General features: G+C 45.8%; 1 protein-coding gene across 1 annotated transcript in view; it reads right to left on the minus strand.

The window, feature by feature from the left end:
• Positions 1–15,398, minus strand: part of ZNF268 (zinc finger protein 268) — a gene marked incomplete at both ends in the record, with an annotated part of 37,344 nt that extends 21,946 nt beyond the window's left edge. The window contains 1 exon segment of the mRNA XM_079717269.1: positions 15,366–15,398. Coding sequence (XP_079573395.1) covers positions 15,366–15,398 — 33 coding nt within the window.
• Positions 15,399–24,263: the final 8,865 nt, after the last annotated feature.

Raw genomic sequence — 24,263 nt, forward strand, 5'->3', positions numbered from 1 at the left:
AAAAAAGGGAACCCTCTTGCACTGCTGGTGGGAATGTGAATTGGTACAGCCACTATGGAGAACAGTATGGAGGTTCCTTAAAAAACTAAAAATAGAACTACCATATGACCCAGCAATCCCACTACTGGGCATATACCCTGAGAAAACCATAATTCAAAAAGAGACATGTACCAAAATGTTCATAGCAGCCCTATTTACAATAGCCCGGAGATGGAAACAACCTAAGTGTCCATCATCGGATGAATGGGTAAAGAAGATGTGGCACATATATACAATGGAATATTACTCAGCCATAAAAAGAAATGAAATTGAGCTATTTGTAATGAGGTGGATGGACCTAGAGTCTGTCATACAGAGTGAAGTAAGTCAGAAAGAGAAAGATAAATACTGTATGCTGACACATATATATGGAATTTAAGAAAAAAAAATGTCATGAAGAACACAGGGGTAAGACAGGAATAAAGACACAGACCTAGTAGAGAATGGACTTGAGGATATGGGGAGGGAGAAGGGTAAGCTGTGACAAAGCGAAAGAGAGGCATGGACATATATACACTACCAAACGTAAGTTAGATAGACAGTGGGAAGCAGCCGCAGAGCACAGGGAGATCAGCTGGGTGCTTTGTGACTGCCTGGAGGGGTGGGATGGGGAGGGTGGGAGGGAGGGAGATGCATGAGGGAAGGGATGTGGGAACAGATGTATATGTATGACTGATTCACTTTGTTATAAAGCAGAAACTAATAAAAAAAAAAAGAAAGCAAAAGAAAAAAAAGAAAAAAAAAAAAGAACATGATGCCAGATGGTAAGGAGGGAACGACCCTGCTAGAGGCAATGTACACGAGAAATAGGCTGTGGACGAAACAGTCTGTTTCAGTAGAGCTTCCTCTCTCAATATCTGGATGTCCGTGAACAGTTCACGTCATCTCTCTCACTGAGTCTTACTTTTGTTGTTAAACATTGAGGGTAGGATGAGATCAGGGGAACAGTGTAGCCTTTTAATCTCCCAATAAAAACAAAAGAGGCCCACCAGAATAGCAAAAGAAGCCCAGAGATGTCCACAGACAGACAAATGGACCCAGGTGACAGGGCTCCTCACAAACCCAGGATCCAGGCAGATGTGACCTAACTGCAGAACTGGGGCGGGGGACCGGGGGCCCCATGCTGCCAATCTCCAAAGTCACCCCCAACAGGAGAGCACCTCCCGAGGGGAATCTGAGCCTCTCAGGTTCAGAGTTGCAGGTGACTAAAAAAGACATTCCCAAAGTCGCTGAGTGACCTAACAGTACTGTGGTCACCTAGGAACACGAGGGTCTGAGAAATAATGGGCAAGCCGTCCCTTCTACAAGGACGGGTCTTCACTGCGAGGGAAAGCTGCTGGAAATGGAGCCCAAATTGATCAGCACAAGAAGTGAGGAAAAAAAAGATTCAGGCAAAGAGAGGGACAAGAGAAAGGAGATTCTGAGAATGAGAGGGCAAGGAGAGAAAAGGGAAGAGAGAAAGGCACTCGGCAGTCAGGGGGAAGGGTCCAGAGGATGCTCATTCCAGAAGCTATTATAACAACAAAATACAAGGGGTAAAACTGAGAGAAACATGTTAGGATACAAGGCATGCTGAACTCTAGGAAACACAGGGCTAGAGGCAGAAAAAAGGCTTCCTGACAAGGCTTAGCGTTGAGTCAGGTCAGGTATGTGTGTGTTTGCTTGTATTTCCAAAAGAATCACTGAGAGGATGAACTAGGAACTGTAAAAATGGTTCCCTCCCGGGGAGGGAAGGGACCGAGCAGGAGGGATGGAGCCTTGTCTGAATGACACTGCATACTTTCTACTCTGCATCACGTAAATATTTCACATGATCTAAAAGAGGAGGGAGGGCAATCCCTAACGTTGAAAATAAATGTCAACAAATACATTTATTTATACAATTGGAAACAAAACTACAACAGACAATCATTTTACCAACTGACTTAACATGTGGTATTTAACTGTGCATTCTTTGGATAAAATGGGCTACAAAGACAGACTGAACCTCATTTAGCACCCTTGTTAAAGGTAACAAATCATTATTTTAAAACTGTCTTATGTATGCTATAGGACATGACACTTATATCACTCTTTTTAAGAAGCAAGATATCTAGCACATGACAAAAAGTTGCAAGAGTAAAGTTTTTAACCCTCACGCACAGCTGGTGGAAATGTAAAATGGAGCAGCCACTTTGGACCCAGCTTGGCAGCTCCTCGGTGTTAAACCCAGAATTACTGTATTAGCTGGCGATCCCATTCCTAGGTATCCGCTCAACAGAATTAAAAGGCTACATCCCCAGAAACGCTTGCACACAAATGGCTCTAACAGCCTCATTCCTAACAGCCAAATACCCATCAATGGATGAAGGGATAAACCATATGTGATCTATACATACAAAGGCACGTTATTTAGCCATTAGAAAGAATGAAGCACCGAAAAATGCTACTACATGATGAACTTTTGTACTATAGGTACCTGACAATTAGCTTTTTTTTTTTTTTGCACTACGTGGGCCTCTCACCGTTGTGGCCTCTCCCGCCGCGGAGCACAGGCTCAGTGGCCATGGCTCACGGGCCCAGCCGCTCCGCGGCATGCGGGATCCTCCCGGACCAGGGCACGAACCCGTGTCCCCTGCATCAGCAGGTGGACTCCCAACCACTGCGCCACCAGGGAAGCCCTGACAATTAGCTTTTTTTGACTGTAATGCAAGTACCTGATCGTACTGAAAGCTTCTGATTTCTGAGGCACCACTTCAAAGTCATCCGTCTTAGATAAACGCACTGCCAGCCACACAGCTAGATAAGGAGCCAGGCCGCCCCACCTGACGTTCCCCTCCCAGAAAGCCCTGGGTGACCTAGATAACTGCTCACTTGAGGGACCCCGCTCTTCCCTTCCAGTGTCTGAATTCTCAGCCTTATTTTAAATTCACCAATAAATAATGAACCTGCAACCCCCCCCTGACCCCAATAATAAAGGCAGAACCTCAACCCCCCTTGACCCCAGTAAAGGCAGAACCCCAGGTCCGCATTCTTGTCCTCTCCCTCTCTCTGCTGTGTGGCCCCCGGTGAGCCACGTACCCTGCAGGGTCTGTGAGTAATAAACCTTATGTTTTCAGAGTTCCCCGATGGTTGCTGATGAGAGGCGCCTTGCAGTCACAGTATGAACCACAAGGGCTGGTCCAGCCATGTCGCTGGCTCCAGTCAGGGAAATGTCTGTGGGGCTGCCACAAACAGCACGGGTCCCGGCAAGCCCCGCCCCAGGCGCTCTGCGTCACAGCATCATTCCTGCCAGGCTGAGACCAACACAAAGCTATCTTGAAAACACTACACTAAATGAAAGAAGCCAGATACACAGGGCCACCTCTGACATGATTCTGTTTATATTAAATGTCTAGGATAGGGAAATTCTTGAACACACCAAGTAGATTAAATGGCTGTCAGGGGATAGGGGAAGGAGGGGATGGAGAGTGGCTTGTGAATGGGGACAGGGTTTCTTCTGGAAGTAATAATGATGTTCTGAAATTGGATACGGTGATATTTAGGCAACTCTGTGAATACTAAAAATGACTGAAGGTACACCTTAAAAGGGTAAATTTTATGGTATATAAATTATACCTTCATAATGCTTCTATACAAAGAGTAATTTTTTTAACTTCAATGATTTTTAATAAATTGAAAGTTTTGCAACAGTCTGCTCATCCAGGTTTACAGCGTTCCTACCGCCTCAGAGAGATTCCTCTGGAGCCGAGGCCCACGCTCACCCCCGACCCCCAACCACTGCTCCGCTCCTGTGCACAGATCTGCCTGTTCCAGACATTTCACACGACCAGGACCACACTAGCTACTGCGTCTGGCTTCTTCCGCTCAGCACAACACTTTGGAGGTTTATTCTTGCTACAGCACACACCAGCGGTTTGCTCCTTTATGGCTGAATAGTGTTCCATTTCATCTATAGGTTCATCACTTAATCCACATTTAGATTCTTCTTAATTTTGAGCTACTATACAAGTCTTTCTGTGAACATGTCTTCCTTTATCTTGGGTAAATTCCTAGAAGTAAAACTGCTGCACTGTACAGTAAGTTTATATTTAACCTTTTAAAGAAACTGCCAGAACCTTTACGAAGCGACGGCACCACTTTATATCCCCACCAGCAGGTCTGCAGTGGTTCCAAGTTCTCTGCATCCTTGCCAACACTTACTGTCTGCCTTTTTGGTTATAGCCATTGGGTATAAACTGGGACTTCATTATGATATGAATTTTATTTCCCTAGTGACTCATGATGTTAAACATCTTTTCCGGTGCTTACTTGCCATCTATACATCTTCTTTGGTCAAATGTCTGTTCAAATCCTTTGCCCATGTTTTAAATTGGGTTATCTGTCTTCTTACTGAGTTGTAAGCATTCTTCATATATTCTGGATATATCCCTGTTAACAGGTACACGATTTGCAAATACTATCTCCCAGACTTTAAATACTTAAAGTCCCGGTCTGGGACTTGTGTTTTCATTTTCTGAATGGTGACTTTGAAGTTCAAAAGTTTTTATCTTGATGTGGCCCAATTTCTATCTCGAAAAGCACAACCTATAAAAGAGCTTTCTAAGAACTTTAGCCTAAGAGAAGGTCATGAATATTTTCCCCTATGATTTCTTCCAGAAATTTTATAGCTTTTGCTCTTAAAGTCTATGTTCCATTTTGAGGTAATCTTCTGGTATTGGGTGAGGTAAGAGTCACAGCTCATCTTCTTAGAAAATTTTTACTTGTGATAACATAAAGTACGTAACATAAACTTAGTATCTTAATCATTTTAAAGTGTACAGTTAGGGCTTCCCTGGTGGCGCAGTGGTTGAGAATCTGCCTGCCGATGCAGGGGACACGGGTTCGTGCCCCGGTCCGGGAAGATCCCACATGCCGCGGAGTGGCTGGGCCTGTGGGCCATGGCCGCTGAGCCTGCGCGTCCAGAGCCTGTGCTCCGCAACGGGAGAGGCCACAGCAGTGAGAGGCCCGCATACCGCAAAAAAAAAAATAAATAAAGTGTACAGTTCATTGGAATTCAGTACCTTCACAGTGCTGTGTAACCATTCCCAGCAGTCACATTCATCTCCAGAACTCTTCATCTTGCAAAACTGAACCTCTATATCCTCTGAGCAGTAACTTCCCATTCTCCTCCTACCACAGCTCCCTGACAACCAGCACGGACCACACTTTCTATGACCTTGACTACTCTAGGAACTGAAACCATGTTCCACAGGGTTAACAGACAGTGCAGTGGTGACTAACAGAAATTCTCGAGCTCGTCTTACAGAGCAGCAGCCAAGGGACAGCTTGTTAACCCCCCCGCCTGAACCCGCCCTCAGTGACCAAGCCTGCCTGAATACTAACTGTCCCCTATAGGTTACACCTCTGACGTATGGGTCACTATATCAATGGGCACTTAAGCTGTTTTCCAGAAACCCAGAGTCAGCTCTTGTCCAGTTCAAGGCAGCCAAGACCAGTTGGGACCACTGACCCTAAAAACCGGGCCTGCACACGTGTCTGAAGAATGACCGCCTGATGTCAGAGGGCCAAAACCTCCACCCTCAGATCATGCTAAGTGTCTCCATTTTTGAACACATATCCCACGAAGAAGCATGTACCCCGATATGCCTGCACAGAACACTGATTACCTCCCCTTTTCCCTACTTCCAATCACTTCCCCATACCTAAGACCTCCCTGCTTCTTTATCCCGTGAATATCTCAAGTCCCTCACCTGCGAGGAGACAGATCTGACATTTGTTCTCCCACCTCCTCACTTGGCTGTCTCGTGAATAAACTCCTTCTCTGCTACAAACTGCAGCGTCTCAGCATCTGGCTTGCTGCGTGTTGGGCGAACAAACCTGGTTCAGTAACAGAACCTCACTTAAGTAGAATCTTACAGTATTTGTCCTTTTGTGACTGGCTTATTTCACAGAAAATAATGTCCTCAAGGTTCACCATGTTGTAGCAGGTGTCAGAACTCATTTCTTTTTAAGACTGAATATACACATACACACCCACACCCCATTTTGTTTATCCATTCATCTCTTAGTGAACAACTGGGTTACTTCCACCCAAAAAAGAGTAATTTCAAAAAAATAAATCTTTTAAACTCTGTAATTTGAATTGGAAATATCAACATGAATCATAACTTTTTTCCTTTCCAAAGATCCCTAGGTCTGTCTACTGAAACAGCCCAGAAGTAATGACATTCCAGTATCAACTGTGGTCCCTGAGCACACTCCCTACGAAAAGATACAGGCTCCTGGAGAAAAGGTTGATTCCAGATCTGGGACGGGAAATACTCAAATGAGCGGAGAATATCTTCTTGGGCCCAAAAGCAAGGAGGCTAGGAAGCCAGCTAAGACTAACAGAGTCTTTCCAAAAAGCCTCAGAGCCAAGCTGAAAGGCTCCCTTTGGCTAAGGCTGGGACAACAAAACCCTCTAAAATAATACTGACTGCAACTAATTGAAACTAACTGTAAACAGTATCAAGATTTACGAGTTTCTTAATCATACTCAAATTAACAAAAAGAAAAAAAATCAAATGAAAAACTCACTGCTGTCACCAATGGATGTAACTAGAGCATCATCTCCTTAGAGAAAACTGGCAATTAAAGGGAAAGGGTTAAGCATGGATCTGCCATCCCTACACAAGTTGTGTCTCTGGGTAACCAAACGGCTCTGTTGATGAAGAAATGTTCTTTTTTAGAGAAGGATTCTGTAAATTCTTTCAGAGAATTCCTGCTACAAAAATGGAAAGAATGATAGGGTTAGAAAGTCTCCACTTTGTAGATGCTGTGAAATAACTGGCCGAGGGGAGGGTCGTAACTGATGAAACCGTTAGAAAGACTGATGGGAAACTTCACAACAATACCACCCCGTCACCCCTGACCCCACCAATCTTTGCATCACCTAGAGCGAGTCAACCAGACATACGTGCCCCCTGAGGTGACAAGACAAAGCACTATCAAGTATCCTTGCCAAAAACATTAATAAATGAACCTAAAGTTTCTAAAGATAAATTTCAGTTTACCAGAAATACTGGTGACAGGGAACATGTTAAATGTGACAAGGAAACAGAGATAAATCTATTTATTTATTTATGTTTTTGTGGTATGTGGGCCTCTCACTGTTGTGGCCTCTCCCGTTGCGGAGCACAGGCTCCGGATGCGCAGGCTCAGCGGCCATGGCTCACGGGCCCAGCCGCTCCGCGGCATGTGGGATCCTCCCAGACCGGGGCACGAACCCGTGTCCCCTGCATCGGCAGGCGGACTCTCAACCACTGCGCCACCAGGGAAGCCCACAGAGATAAATCTAAAATGAAGGACATTCTAAAGGACAAATGGCTCAGCATCTTTAAAAAGTCAATGGGGGGAAAAAAAAAGAAAGAAGGAGGGGTTACTCTGGATTAAAAGAGACTTAACGTATGTAACAGTAAGAAATGTGCACCTTGTTTGGATTTTGATTTGAACTTGCCAACGTTAAAAAGGAAAATGAAATCTGAACATGGAATAATTCCATGATACCAAGGAATTATTCTGTTAGGTGTAATAGTGGTATTATAATTATATTAGAAAATGTATGTTTTTAATGCCTAGTGATGTACAGATGAAATAACATGAGAACTGAATCTGCTTCAAAATACTTCAGAGTATTTTGGAGTAAGGTACCTTTCCTTTATCCTACGCCTTAAATTTTTCCTTTGAAGAATTTTTCAAGAACAGTGACCACCACACAAGAAAATAAAGCTTTCAGAAAACAAGACAACATGAACAAGAACCAATTAAAATCAACAAACAACAGAAAGAAAACCTTGTAGCCAACAGACAGTGCAATTGATGGACACTGGTTATAAATCAAATATTATATTCAAGGAGAGAAAGGCAAGCCTTATGACTTGGCAAGGACTTGGACAAATAACTTAGCAAGCACATTTGAAAAAGAACTAGAAAGAATTTATAGGAATGATAAAAAACACATCAACTGAAGTCTCTTTAATAGCAGGTTAGGAAGAATTAGTAAACGAAAGGACAAACCAGAAGAAATTATCTAGAAAGTAGTATGGAGAGACAGATGGGCAAGACAGGAGAGCAGTGACACACAGACTGAGAAGGTCTATCATAAGCTGCACTAGAGTCTAAAAGGAAACAACAGAGCAAATTTAAAAATGGGGGGTGGGGCACAGCTTTCCGACAGCAGGCAGGTATCTAATGAACGTAGAAAGAATAATGAAATTAGATAAAACTCATTTGTCAACTAGCATAATAAAAATGCACACAGGGGCTTCCCTGGTGGAGCAGTGGTTGAAAGTCCACCTGCCGATGCAAGGGACATGGGTTCGTGCCCCGGTCCGGAAAGATCCCACATGCCGCGGAGCCGCTGGACCCGTGAGCCATGGCCGCTGAGCCTGCGCGTCTGGAGCCTGTGATCCACAATGGGAGAGGCCACAACAGTGAGAGGCCCGCGTACCGCAAAACAAACAAACAAACAAACAAAAAAAATGCACACAAGAATCACCCATGCAGGCTAAATGAGTGGGTGAAAGTTTGAGGACTAAAAGGTATTTATTTCATCTCAGTATCTCCCAACAGATACTGACTTACAAAGGGAAGAGAGAGTGACTACAGGGGAGAGAACACAGACACCACCTTCACCAAATGAGGCAAGTTCACATCAGCAGCCACAAATGCCCCTGATGTGATGCAGGGAAGAATGCAGCACTTATGAAACGAATCAGGAGGAGGAGCAAACAACCCCAAACTGAGGAATATTCCACAGAACGCCCTGGACTCCGAAAACACCACGTCATGACAAAGAAGACTGAGGAACTGTTCCAGGTTACACGAAAGAGCCAGCACAGCCCATCGCAACACATGATGCAAGTTACTCTTCTCCCATAAAGGACAGTATTTCCAAACTTTCTATAAAGGAACAATTGGCAAAATCACAATAAGACCTGTAAATGAAATAACAGCATTGTATTGATGTCAATTTCCTGATTCAGTGGTTGTGTAAAAAACTGTTCTTGTTTGTGAGATGTACTGCAGTATTTAGGGGTAAAGGAACATCATGTCTGCAAATTAGTTTCAGTTAAGAAAAAAAAATGTGTATGTACGAGGAGAGAGAAAGAGGAGAGGAGCTGGGAACAGAGAGTGAGAGAGAAAGTGATAAAGCAAGTGCAGTAAAATATTACTATTTGAGGAATCTGGATGAAGGTACAGAAGAACTTTTGTATTGTTCCTGTAACTTTTTTAAGATCTAAAATTATGTCAAAACAAAAAAAACAGATCAGGTACAGCAAACACAGTATAGAAAAAACACAGTAAGATGGTAGATTTAAACTCAAATATAACAGTAATTACGTTAATCATAACAGACCAAGTGTCTGAGTTAAGTACAAAGATTGACAGACTGATTTTAAAAAATGATGCTATTTAAAAAAGACACATCTAGGGCTTCCCTGGTGGCGCAGTGGTTGAGAGTCCGCCTGCCGATGCAGGAGACACGAGTTCGTGCCCTGGTCCGGGAAGATCCCACATGCCGCAGAGCGGCTGGGCCTGTGAGCCATGGTCACTGAGCCTGCGCGTCCGGAGCCTGGGCTCCGCAACGCTAGAGGCCACAACAGTGAGAGGCCCGCGTACCACAAAAAATAAAATAAAAAAGACACATCTAAAAGATAAAGATATAAAAAAGTCAAAAGCTAAAGAAAAATATATGACAAGCAATTAACCAAAAGGAGGCTCCTACAGCTATAAGAATATAAAACAGACTTTAGGACAAAAAAAGGATTCCTGGACATAAGGTGACTCCACAATCATCAAAGCCTCGAGTCACAAGGAGAATGTAGTTTTCAGCTTGTCTGGAAGGGGTGAGCAGCCTGCTCCAAGTCAGCCAAGCGGGTGACAGGCCGCCACGTTACCTGACCGCCCCCCCAGCCCCTACAGCTGAGTGCTGAGCCAGCTCCAGAGGCCTGACGGCGGCTGGCCACTCCCGGCCCACTGCTGGCAGCACACAGGGGCTCCCTCTGCACGCAGCCTCCTCCTGCCTTGCCTTCGCATCGCTAATTCCACAGGTCCTTTGAGAGCAGCTGCCAAGGTCACTCCCTGGGCTTCCCTCTGCCCCTGCGCGAACCCCGCGGCCACCTGGCCTGCCCGCCGTCCCCTCTCAACCCCCAGGGCTGCCTTCGACCCGTGCATCCTCGGTGCCTAACTGGTACCTGGATATGAACAAGGGTGCGTGAGGGTTGTTAGTTCTGAAAGAGTAATTCATGAACACTGCCACATTTTAACAGGAAATTATCGGGGCTTCCTTGGTGGTGCCGTGGTTAAGAATCTGCCTGCCAGTGCAGGGGACACAGGTTCAATCCCTGGTCTGCGAGTATCCCACATGCTGCGGAGCAACTAAGCCCGTGCACCAAAACTACTGAGCCCGCGAGCCACAACGACTGAAGCCCGCGTGCCTAGAGCCCGTGCTCCGCAACAACAGAAGCCACCGCAGTGAGAAGCCTGCGCACCTCAACGAAGAGTAGCCCCCGCTCGCCACAACTAGAGAAAGCCCGCGCGCAGCAACGAAGACCCAACGCAGCCAAAAATAAATAAATAAAATAAATAAAAATTTATATATTAAAAAAAACAGGGAATTATCATTTTAACCTTTAATTCGCCAAGAGGGTCAGTCTGGTCACAGCTGAAGACATCTAGCCTGGTATGCACGGGAGCACTGGCCAACCTTCCTCAGAAAGGCCCCGTCAGGCGGAATTCCCTTCTCTCCCACACCCCCTCGCATCAGTCTTGAAGCCCCAACTCACTGCACTGCAAACTATGCTATTAGCACGTCATGGTGGTGACCATGGTGACGGTGTTGGGCGGTGGCCCATGGGAGGAGAGGCTCTGCCCAACGCCGGAGGAAAAGGGAAACAAGGTTCCCTGGCTTAAACTAAGTCCACTAGGTGGCGCAGTGGTTGAGAATCCGCCTGCCAATGCAGGGGACACGGGTTCGAGCCCTGGTCTGGGAGGATCCCACATTCCGCGGAGCAACTGGGCCCGTGAGCCACAATTACTGAGCCTGCGTGTCTGGAGCCTGTGCTCCGCAGCAACAGAAGCCGCGACAGTGAGAGGCCCGCGCACCGCGATGAAGAGTGGCCCCCGCTCGCCACAACTAGAGAAAGCCCTCGCACAGAAACGAAGGCCCAACACAGCCATTAATTAATTAATTAATTAAAAATAAATAAATAAGTCAGCTCCTACAGGAGAGGAGGACAAGGAAAATCTTTCCAAGCCCCTAGGAATGGAGACTCCCTGAAGTGAAGCTGTAATGACACATTTAAGGGAGGAAGTGTCAACAGCAGCAAGTAGCCAACCTGAAAAAACAAAACCTGCCAGTAAGTGCCCAGCATCCTCCGAGGAAAGAAACAGGGACTTAGGGGCTCACAGGCCTCAGTGCAACGTCACCACCGAGGACCACCTCCCTCTGCTCTGAATGTACACTCGTCTACAGCCTTCTAATTACTAGGTATCACCCTGGATACCCAGGAGGGGACACCCAGAATATGGGTCGAGGATGTCACCGGCCACGGGAAAGGGACCCCTGTGTTGCACAGTTTTAAAATGTCTTGCATGTGATATCCTTTCCGCTTTCAGCGCATCCCTGAGTGGGGTCATCCACATTCTATCATTCCCCAGGGACTGGGCCACACACACCCACTGCGTCCAGGGCACGGCAAGGGACTTAACTGCTCCTGAGTCCAAGGAGCAGCTGATCAGCGACCCATTGTGGGTAAAACAGTAACTACCATTAGGGCCCAGGAGTCTAGAATCTGTCTCTTGAGAAATTCTCAGGCTACACCCTGAGGCAGTAGAGTACACTGGCCAGGGAAATGGGTGTAGGGCCATCCCACCCAGGTTCAAATCCTGGCTCTACACAAACCAGCAGTGTAACCTGGCCCTAAGCCCTAAGAGGTACTGGTGAATACCTACACCAGATGCAGCACAGAACCCCACGCACCGTGAGCACTGAGCATTCACACTGGGCTGGAATGGTAAGAAATATAGGACTACTTACACAAAATAAACCACTCTAAAAAGTGACAATGGACTAGGTGAAAAGCATAAGCTGGTTGTCAGAAAAGAGGACTCACCTTTCAAACACCTCCAATTCTGTCTAGTCTCTCCGTTTCCACTGCTCCAGGCAACACCTCCTCCGCCTCTCGTCTGCACCCCTGCAGTCGCCCATTCTCCACTGAGCAGCCAGAGGGTCTCTGAAAAGCCCAACCCCCTTTCCTAACACAACAGCTTCCCGGCCTGATCGGGCCTCTGGCCCCTCCATGTCTGTCTGCTCCCCTCCCCTCCCCGCCAACCCGGGCCACACAGGCCTTCCTTCCCTGCTACAAAGGCACGGACCCTCCCCCACCTCGGGGCCTTGGCGATGGCTGCTCCCACCCTGCATGTTCATGCACCTGCTCTTCCCAAGGCAGGCTACTCTGGCAACTCAGACCTGCAAACGTCACCTCCTCCGTGGGACCTTCCCCAAACACCCAATCTTTCACATCAACCAATGTTAATTCCATGTACAACAGGACAACGACGTTTCCTGTTCACTTGTAAGTAGTTTCTCCATCATTTACATGGCAACTGCCTTCCTCCACCAGAGTGCAAACTCCCAAAGCATGGATCCTGTCAGTCTCGTTCACCACCACATGCCTGGACCTGGAAGGGGGCCTGGCACACAGTGGGTGCTCAATAAGTACCTGGGGACTGGAAACATGATGAACACTTCAAAGACCAAAGCCTGGGATTTGTATCTATCAGTTCACTCTTCCACCCGAGACGGTACATGCTGTCCTGTTAAGAACTCGGAGCAGGGAGGGCTTCCCTGGTGGCACAGTGGTTGAGAATCTGCCTGCCAATGCAGGGGACAGGGGTTCCAGAGCCCTGGGCTGGGAAGATCCCACGTGCTGCGGAGCAACTAAGCCGGTGTGCCACAAGTATTGAGCCTGAGCTCTAGAGCCCGTGAGCCACAACTACTGAGCCCACGTGCCACAACTATGGAAGCCCGCGCGCCTAGAGCCTGTGCACCACAACGAAGAGGAGCCCCCCCTCACCACAACTAGAGAAAGCCCGTGTGCAGCAACAAAGACCCAACACAGCCAAAAATAAACTATAAATAAATAAATAAATAAATAAATAAATAAATAAATAAATAAAAGAACGCAGAGCAGGGAGCGTGAGCCCCTGGGTTTGAATTCTGTCTCCTGCTGAGTGATCCTGGCAGACCGCCTGCCTCTCTTTGTCACCTTTCCTTGTCTTTAAATGGGGCTAAGAGTCCTACCTTCCTATGAGGCTGCTGTGAGGATCAGTTTGTATCTGTAAAGTGCTGAGACCCATGGCTAGGAAGAGTAGACACTGTAGAAATGTTAACTAGTATTACTGAAGTCGTAAAGTTTTCTTTATACAAGTCCTCTGCATTGCTCAGGTTTTCAGTTCTTTCACCTGTTTTACTGCCATTGTAAATAGGCTAATTAACCTCATTATAACTTCTAAACAGATACAATTTATAAACAGGAAACGCACTGACTTTTAGACTGATTTTGTACCAAGGAACCTTCCTGGATTCTCCTCAAGCTACCACTCTCCCCGCAACCACAGGGCACGCTGACGCAGCCCACGTGGCTGGCTTCCTGCCTCACTCTCCCACTTCTGCAACCGGCCGCTGCTCCCTCTACCCCACTCCTTCACCTCCTGCCCAGCAAACACCCACACTCACACTCTGCTCTGGAAACATCACAGCGAAACCCACCACTACCATCACCACCAAGTCCGACTTGAACTTCTGTGACGTAACACTACTTGACCTCCCTGGGGCATCTCACATGGCAACCATTTTTGAGGTTTCTTTTTCTTTGACTCTGAAACACAAGTCTCTCCATTTCTCTCATTCCTATGGGGCTGCTCAACCTTCAGCCCCTCCTCCACCATCTTCCCTTGTCCATCCCTGAGCACTGCCCTCAGTGCTCTTCCCAGGGCACATGTGCTCCTTGAGCTAATCTGGCTATACCTACTCAGTGATACCTGTCCAGACCTTTCTCTCGAGATAGATGCCTACCCACCTGCCCACCAACACCCGCAGGGTCCCACCATATCTAAAGGAAATGTCCACCCAGCCCTCCGTAACAACTTTGACGGTCTTCCCTGACTCAGAGAATGGTACCACTTCCAACCCAGGCCCACAGAGCAGACCTCCAGCAGTTATGCCTGGCTCTTCTAGCTTGCTCACCACCAGCACCCAACTAGTTACCAAGTCCAGTTGCCTCTGAGCCTACCATCTTTCTCCCTAGAGGATAAAATCCAAGTATTTTTTTTTCTTTTTTTTTTTTTTTGGCCGTGCCGTGCAGCTTGTGGGATTTTAGTTCCCCGACCAGGGATTGAACCCGGGGACATGGCAGTGAAAGCACCAAGTCCTAACCACTGGACCACCAGGGAAGTCCCCAAATCCAAGTTTTTAATGTGATCCTCAAAGCCCTCTACGATCCAATCTCTGCCTATGGCTCTGGCCTCATTTCTTAATACACACTGCACCACCACCGCCACCTACAAAACCATAAACTCTACATTTCAGCAACTGTAAAGTGTTCCAAGGTCACCAACGTACTACATCACTTCAAGCCTCTCAAATTTGCACGTTGCTTCCTTTTCCTAGGCTGACCTTCAGTCCCTTGTTCACCTCATTCACCTTTCAAATCTCAGTTTAAGACTCCCTTATTAATCCCTGAAGCATTTCTTGGGGTGTCCTTACTTCCAAAACTGGCCCTGCGCTGTGTGTCTCCACGGCCGGCTCTCGGAGGACCCCTAACGTGCCATTGTGCTCATACGCTTTCTTGCCCACAATTCCCACCAGACCGTGGCTCTTCCAAAGCAGGAACGACCTATCTTTGCACCTTTAGCACCTGCCCCAGAGTCCAGCAAACAAAAGACAATAAACAAAACTGTTGAATAACTGAAGGGACAAATGCATAACTTCCCAAATGAGGCCCCAAAATCTTAGACACCGAAAGAAAAAAACTAAGAAAATATGTGTCGAAGAAATTGGAAAATGGATGATGACTCCTCGTTTAACTCAAGGCTCAACGTACAGAATTGGCAGAAAAGAGACTGAAAGAAGGAGTAAAGTAAGTCTGACGACGAGAAGCACCTCTGGACGACCCAACGTCATCTTAAAGGGGGCGCAGTGGCTTGGAAGCCCCATGCAAGCTCCGACCCTGGAAAAGATGGATGAGCACACGTGGTGTTCAGGGCGCTTTTCAGAAACCAGAGAAAAACCCCCGACTCACCCAGACGGCAGCCGTCCGGACCCTGGTGGCCATCCTCACGGCCAGTTTTGTGCGCCCTGTCGGGGGTGGCAGGACCCGACGGCTGAGAGAGAAGAGAACCGTGAGGGAACCGGTCTCCCCGCCACTCCCACGCCCACGCGGGACCCTCCTGCCCCCCCGAGGTCCCGCCCCTCCCTTCCCACGGCCGGGCCTCCTTCCCTCACGCAGCGGCGGGGTTCCCCAGCTCCGCCCCCACCTACACACACGCGATCGGCTCAGGGCAGGCGCGGGGGAGGCCAGACTAGTCTGCACGGTCCCGCCGCCCTGAAACGGGAGGGACTCGGCGCGCGCGGTCCCCCCAAGCCCTGAACCGGCAGCGGGAAATGCGGGGGAGAACGGCTCCGCAGCCGACCTCCCGGATCTGCAGCCAGAGCCGCTCGGTCCTCGCTCTCGACTGTGCGGCGCCCCCTCCGGGTGCTTCGGCGACGGCCCTCGGGCAGACGAAGTCGGCACGCTCCAGCTCAGGTCCCCACGACGGGCAGGGGACGCAAAACACCAACCAGGGTTCTCCCGGCGGGAGCCGAGCCGACGGCTGCCGCTACGGACGCACAGGAAATGCGTCAGGATGACCCGAGGGCAGGACGAACTACAACTCCCGGAAGCCTCTGCGGGCGTTCCTCCTGCGCGGGGCGGCTCCAGCCGAGGGCCGCCGGGAGGGGGCGCTGCGGCCGCGAAGCGCAGTCCCTTCCCGCCCCACCCCTGGGCGTGGGCGCGCAGACTTTCAGTGATACACAGGATTAAAATAATTGACAGCAATAGCGCAAAGGCGGGAGGCGTATAAGTTCAGTTAAAAGTGTTCTAAGGTTCCTGCTTTTCCAAATGGTAAAAGTCCTAATTTATACTCTAATAACGCAAAGATTCGTTCCGTTGTATAAGTGACATTTATTTTCCAGGAAAATTAGGAGTGGTATTGTCTTCCTTTGGGGATGGGGGTGGGGGAATCCTTTAAATGTCTGGCTTAATATAAAACAGCTGGAGTCTCATATGTGCTTCTGCGTTCACTCTGTTGCATGTGTTGCTTATGTGGAAGTATCAATATGTAAAAAAATCTGGCCTCACATAGGTATGTATCAATAGTTGGAAAAGGACAGGGTATTTTAATATGCTTAGATAACTGCATATTCTTTGTAGTAAAAGCTGAACAAGGAATAGGTCAGTTTCAGTGTACGATCTGAAACCAGAGAGGTGAGCTTTTTCTACTCTATTATATTAGAACCCATTGGTCTGTCTTGCACTTTGAATGCATAGTTTTATCAGGCATGATTTTGTAACAACATGCTTTGGTCATTGGGAAAATATTGGTTCACTGACTAATGCAGATCTTCCAAACACTGACACCTCTCCTTATACAACATGAAAGCTCGTATTCATCAATATCATCATTGATCTTAAGTACTGGGAATCTGTGAAGTTCACAGTGGCAGATACAAGATTTCCAAACTTCTGTTTGCACTTGAAAACTCTAGCTTTGTATTGGCAGACAATGCTGGCACTTGTTCCCCTTGTGTGACAGCTTACTTGGTTGGCAGTTGAGAATATGTCTGCCTCACCTTTCAGTCCTACTTTCACGCAAAGTTCAGCTCCCAACTCACATAATCACACAAGTGCATTTTCTGGAGACAGATATGGAACTTCAGGACGCAGCACAGAATATTTGTTGCATAGATACTCAAAAGATATGGACTCAAGAGTTAAGATTTAATAAAATTAGTTTTCACTGCTCCATCAAGGACATCCAGAAGCGAAATTGGTCCTTTTCTCTTCTTTTTTTAACTGTGAATGTGATGATGAAGAACATAATGACGACTAATAAATGTCTTTGGTGCCACTTCCTGGACGCATGGGCAGTGCCCATAGTGGTACCCCTATGGCTTTTGCACCATCAGAGCAAGTTCAACACAGTAGGCAACATCTTGAGTTTGGAATATCATTACTTGCTGTAAAATTGTTTCAACTTTTCTGTATGTTTGAAAATTTTCATAATAAAATATTGGAGGAAAATATGGTGGAAGAGACAAACTTCAATAAATTGTGCAAGCCAAAAATAAATAAATAAATAAATAAAAATTGTGCAGGAACAATGAGATAGCTATACAAGAATAGAAAAAAACTGCTGTCTCACAATATATTTAAAATAAATTCTAAATAGATTAAATATGGGACTTCCCTGGTGGCGCAGTGGTTAAGAATCCTCCTGCCAACGCAGGGGACATGGGTTCGAGCCCTGGTCCAGGAAGATCCCACACACGGTGGAGCAACTAAGCCCGTGCGCCACAACTACTGAGCCCGTGTGCCACAACTACTGAAGCCCACGTGCCTAGAGCCCGTGCTCCGCAACAAGAGAAGCCACCGCAATGAGAAGGCTGCGCACTGCAACAAAGAATAGCCCCAGCTCCCCGCAGCTAGAGAAAGCCCACGTGCACCAACAAAGACCCAACACAGCCAAAAATAAAAATAAATAAATTTATTTTTAAAAAATAGATTAAATATTAAACGTGGAAAGGAAGGCTCTACAGGTTTTAGGTTGAAATGTAGAGTTAGCATCCTTTGCCCACTGATTTGTTAACCAATCCCTGTTATCTGCTAAGTTCTCATGTTGTGTTAGTTTTCTGTGCTGCTGTAACAAAACACCACAAACTTGGTGGCTTAAAACCACACACATTTATTATCTTACAGTTCTGAAGGTCGAAGGTACGACACAGGTCTTCCTGGGCTAAAGCAAAGCATTGGCAGGGCTGCATGCCCTTCTGGAGGCTGCTGGGGAAAACCCTCTCCTTGCCTTTTCGAGATTTTAGGGGCCGCGAGCACTTCTTGGCTCAGGCCCCCGTCTTCCACCTTCAGAACCAGCAACAGAGGGCTGAGTCCTCCTCGCGCTGCGTCGCTCTGGTCTCCTTTTCTGTCTCCCTCTTCCACCTTTAAGGACTCGTGTGATGACATTAGGCCCACACAACAATCCAGGATAATCTTTCTATTTTAAGGTCTGCTGGTTGTTTTTCTTTCTTTTTTTGTTTTTTGGCTGCATTGGGTCTTTGTTACTGCACACGGGCTTTCACTAGTTGTGGCGAGCGGGGTCTACTCTTTGTTGCAGTGCGCAGGCTTCTCATTGCAGTGGCTTCTCTTGTTGCAGAGCACGGGCTCTAGGCACGTGGGCTTCAGTAGTTGTGGCACACGGGCTCAGTAGTTGTGGCGTGCGGGCTCTAGAGCACAGGCTCAGTAGTCGTGGCTCGTGGGCTCTAGAGCGCAGGCTCAGTAGTTGTGGCGCATGGGCTTAGTTGCTCCCCGGCATGTGGGATCTTCCCAGACCAGGGCTCGAACCCGTGTCCCCTGCATTGGCAGGTGGATTCTTAGCCACTGCGCCACCAGGGAAGTCCCTGCTGGCTGTTTTTCAAATGAAGCTCTACCACTTACTAGCTACATGATTTGGGGCAAATTACTTAAAATTTCCAAACTCTAGTGCCCTTAACTGTAGGGGAATAATATTATGCTCCTCATAGGGCTATAGACAGAAATAACCTAATGCATTAAGGGGCTTCGCAGATCGCCTATCTCATATCAAGCTATCTATGATGAAGATGCGTTACAAAAATAAAAACCACCATACGTTCGTTATTAGCATTCGCTTGGAGCTGCAGATTTTCTTGTTTCCCAGAAATCCTTGGTTTTCCGATTTTTTAAAAACAACTTTATTGAGGTTAAAGGTTACACACAACAACCTGGATCCAGCTAAAGTGTCCAGTTCAATGAGTTTAACGAATGAAGACAGTCATGGAACCACTACCACAACCAAGACACAGGTCACTCCCAGTGGTCCCCTTATGGTCCTGTTTGCAGTCAATTGCTCTCCCACCCGGGCCACAGGTGACCCCCAACCTCTCTCCTTTATCTATTATGCTTTCTAGAATTTTATACATGGGAGTCATATAGTATGTACTCCTTTGTGTCTGAATTCTTAGAATGCTTTTAAGATTTAACCATTTAGCTTTGCAGGGCTAGACTACAATGTGTTTATCTACTCACATGCTGTTAATTATTATACATGACATCTGTTGAATTTACTGTATTTGTGTTTGTTCTGGTTTTAGGCGATCACAACGCTTAACATTCAGGCACACATTTTTGCATGGACATATTTTCACTTCTCTTGGTTATTTACCTAGGAATGGAATTGATGGGTCACGTGGTAACTGTATGTTTAGCCTTTTGAAGACATGCCAAACTGTTCTCCAAAGTGGCTGTACTATTCTATAATCCCACCAGCAACGTGTGAGGGTTCTAATCTCTCCAATCCTCAATAACTAGCCTTATCTTTTTTATCTTAGTCATGCTACTAGATGTGAAGTCCTATCTCCTCCTGGTTTTGACTTGCATTTCCCTAATGACTGATGCTATCGAGCATTTTTACAAGGGTTTACTGGCCATCTATACACATTCTTTTGTGAAGCATCTGGCAAATCATTTGCACATTTTTTTGTTCACCTTCTTACTGTATAATTTATGAGTTAGTTATGAGCATCCTTTGTATTCTGGATACAAGCCCTTGTCAGATATACATATTGTTAATATACCAGTCTATGGATTGCCTTTTCATGTTCTTTTCAAAAGAGAAGTTTTAAAATTTTTATTAAGTCCAATTTATCATTTTTCTTTTATGATTCATGTGTTTTGTTCTATCTTTACTTAGCCCAGGGTCATAAACATTTTCTCCTATGTTTTCTTCCAGATACTGAAAAATTCTAGCTTTTGCATTTAGGGTTGCAATGCTATTTTTTTTTTTTTTTGCTATACGCGGGCCTCTCACTGCTGTGGCCTCTCCCGTTGCGGAGCCCAGGCTCCGGACGCGCAGGCTCAGCGGCCATGGCTCACGGGCCTAGCCGCTCCGCGGCATGTGGGATCTTCCCGGACCGGGGCACGAACCCATGTCCCCTGCATCGGCAGGCGGACTCTCAACCACTGCGCCACCAGGGGAGCCCTGCAATGCATTTTGAGTTATTTCTGGATGTGATGTGAGATAAGGGGAGGGTTTTTTCCATACAAATATCCAGTTGTCACACCACCCTTCATTTAAAAGAATGTCTTTTCCACATTGAGTTATTTTGGCTCTCATGTCAAAATTTAATTGACAGTATATGTGTAGGTCAATTTCTGAACTCTCTATCCTGTTTTATTGATCTATATCCACCCTCATGCCAGCATTTTATTAGTATAGTTCTATAGTAAACTTTGAAATTAGGTATTGTAGGCCCTACCACCTTATCCTTTTAAAAAATTTTCTTCAGTTATTCTAGGTCATTTGCATTTCCATATAACTTCCTGATTAGCTTGCCAGTTTCCACACAAATGCCCCTGAACTTAAAGATTAGTTTGTGGGGGCTTCCCTGGTGGTGCAGTGGTTGAGAGTCCCCCTGCTGATGCAGGGGACACGGGTTCATCCCCTGGTCCAGAAGGATCCCACATGCCACGGAGCGGCTGGGCCCGTGAGCCATGGCCGCTGAGCCTGTGCGTCCGGAGCCTGTGCTCCACAACAGAAGAGGCCACAACAGTGAGAGGCCCGTGAACCACACACACACACACACACGCACACACACACACAAAAGATTAGTTTGTGGAGAATTGCACTCCTACTATATTGAGTTTGTCCATCCTTGACCATGGTGTATTTCTTCACTTATAATATTTATTACATGCTCTCTATTATGTGTTCTTGAATTTCTTTCAGCAATGTTTTATACTTTCACTGTACAGATCTTGCTCAATTCATTAAACATATCTAAGTATTTCATATTTTTGTATCATTGTGAGATTGTATTTCTGATTTCATTTACAAATTGTTCACTGCTTGTACATATCAATTTTTGTATATTGATCTTGTATCCTGCAACCTTGCCAAATTCCCTTATTAAAGTTCCAGTAGCTTATTTGTAGACAAGAACTTTTGAAGAGAAAATATTCCATCACTGAAAAGATTGTTTTCCTGATCCTGAAAGTAATATATATTCTCTGAAGAGACTTTGAAAAGTACAAAAAAAAAGAAAAGAAAAAGAAAAGCAAACACCAATTCTCCCAATATGTAGGTTAATTGCTATTAATCTTTTGACAAATCTCCTTAGAGTTTTGAGCAAGATTCATTTCAATTTTTTGAAATTCATTTATTTTTACATATCTGAGCTTACTCGGTATTGACAATTATTTATCATGCATTTTTTGTACATCACAAGAACATTTTTCATGTTACCAAGCTTTCTGTTTGTGTAACCTTAATGTCTATAAATAAAAATTTTTCTATTATACATTTCATATTACAAATTTTGCAGTATTATAAGTACTGTTTCAGTGATCATCCACAGACATACATTCCTTAGGGTGTTAATAATAGTAATATTATTATTATTAATAGCTAAGACATACAGTACTTCCTATGTGCCAGGCACTGTTTCAAGTACTTTACACAGTATCTCACTTAATCCATACAACTATCCTCGGACATAGGTACCAGTAGTATCTCCACTACACAGTTCAGGAAAACTGAGCCATAGGTTATCGGAAATTCTAAGAGGCCCATCTACAGGGCTCGTCTTTTACGCCCACAGAGAACCACTGCTTGTAATGAAAACCACTTCTGGTAGGAGTATGTTACATACGTGAATGGTGTGTAATCACTGAGGAGTTACTCAGCCATAACTGAGGCGCCAGGAGGTTCTCAAAACATGAGGCCTTCATCCCAACTGTGCCAGAAGAGTGAGCTGTGGCCTCTTGCTCCTGCAGTTCTCAGGTCTCTCGAGTCTAACAAGCATTTCTAGATTAGTCCTGGGAGAGACAGCAAGGTCGTCGTCCTGTTATTCTCAACAATCTTTGTATCATTCAACAATCAGTGAGCATCTAACACATACACATTGTTTGCTGGAAAGTGGCAAATAATGGTCAGTCCCTACACACACAAGATCCATTTACAGAATGAAACAGAGAATTAAAACAGATTCTCTTTCTAAATCTTTTTTGGGTCATGGACTTACCAGAGAATCTGAAGATTAGGTTCCTCTCTCTTAAAGGGAAAACCTCCGTACAAAGAGAATGCTTTTGCATGCAACATTAAAAGCTGTTTACTGGGCTTCCCTGGTGGCGCAGTGGTTGAGGGTCCGTCTGCCGATGCGGGGGACGCGGGTTCATGCCCCGGTCTGGGAGGATCCCGCGTGCTGCGGGGCGGCTGGGCCCGTGAGCCGTGGCCGCTGGGCCTGTGCATCCGGAGCCTGTGCCCCGCAACGGGAGGGGCCGCAGCAGTGGGAGGCCCGCGTACCGCAAAAAAAAAAAAAAAAAGCTGTTTACTGATCCTCAGAAATGCATCCATATACCCACTACGGGTCAGTGATTTCCTTGGTTGGTAAGTTCTGATGCAGGTAAAAGGGAAGACATGTGTGACTGGAAGGGAAGTGAGAACTCCATCAGTTCTTACTGGCAATCAAGCCGTTTAAAGTGAATGACAGACACTAGGTGGGGCAATAATGTAATGTTAACAATCACACCTAATGTAATAAAGCACTTCATACACATGAGGCATGTTCTAAGCTCTTTATATGTTTACTTGTTTGCTCCTCACCACGATCCCATGAGGTAAGTAATGGTATCCCTAATTTGCAGAGGAGGACATCTGTAAGTTAGGCACAGAGCAGCTAGGCAGCATGCCCAAGTTCACTCAGCAAGGGAAGGACAGAGGTGGGAGTTCAACTTGGAGAGCCCAGCTCAGACGTATACTCTTAACCACTGTTTTCTTCATAAAGATACAAGCAGTGCTGTGTCTATTTTAGGAGCATACTTGCTCCAAGTATTGCCTGGGTACCTGCTCCCACTCAAATGGAGCCTCTCCCTGGCGTGTTCCAAGTACCCAATGCTCCTTTAGGTCCCAACATCCAGAGGATCATTGTGTTTAACCTCCCAAGAGTCTTTAGCAGCCTGTCCCAAGGAGAACAACTCTATGACCCCAAACAACTTAGAATTAATGGGAAAGTTTGCTAGCAGGAGGTTCTCAAGCTTCCTTGATGGTAGAACAGGAGAAACTGGATATCCTTTTTTAATATTTAAAAGCGTCTTCAAATAATTATTACAGTGACACCTAATAGACTATAAAACTCACTCATAATTCCCTTATCTAACAAGTCAATTCTGCTCATTTATCCATAGATACATTTTCAATTGTTACCCACATGCAAATATATTTAAACTGGATACTAACAGTAGTAAATATGTTCTTCCTTCTCTGACTCACATGATAAGATTGTCCCTGCTGCTAATCAAAATGTGGTGTATATCAGACACATAAAACAGACTAAACACTACAAAGTGTCCCAGGAGAGAGGGACAATCAAGTAAAAAATGGCATCTTAATTCACTGGAATATCATTTTCCATTGTTTGTTACAATAACTATACCCATTTTTTATTCCCTTCAGCAGCAACTCCCATTTATTTGCCTTTTTGAGGTAGAACTCTCATTTATTTTTTTGAAGGAAACAAAGCTGGATCATCTATCAATAACTCACTTACTTAATGGTTCCTTCTCAGATTTTAGCATTCAATGCTGGGTGAAGAATGCTCCCAGGCCAAGTACTTTTGCGGGAATTTGGGAAAAGAAGACAATCTGATATACTAAAGTGAAATTTGTGTGTTTTTCCCCCTCCAGGACCAATTCTCTAGTGCACGAAAGGGTAGTAACAAGACTGAAAGCAGCTCCTCTCCAGAAGGAGTTCTCCAACGCTAAATAAAGTTATTGCTCTTTGTGAAGAATTCCATATTTATTACATTAATATGCATTTTCTCTAATATGATTTGTCTGGTATCTAATAAGGTTAGGGCTATTAACAAGTGCTGT

The sequence above is a fragment of the Hyperoodon ampullatus genome (assembly GCF_949752795.1).
Source record: "Hyperoodon ampullatus genome assembly, chromosome: 13".
NCBI lineage: Eukaryota > Metazoa > Chordata > Mammalia > Artiodactyla > Ziphiidae > Hyperoodon > Hyperoodon ampullatus.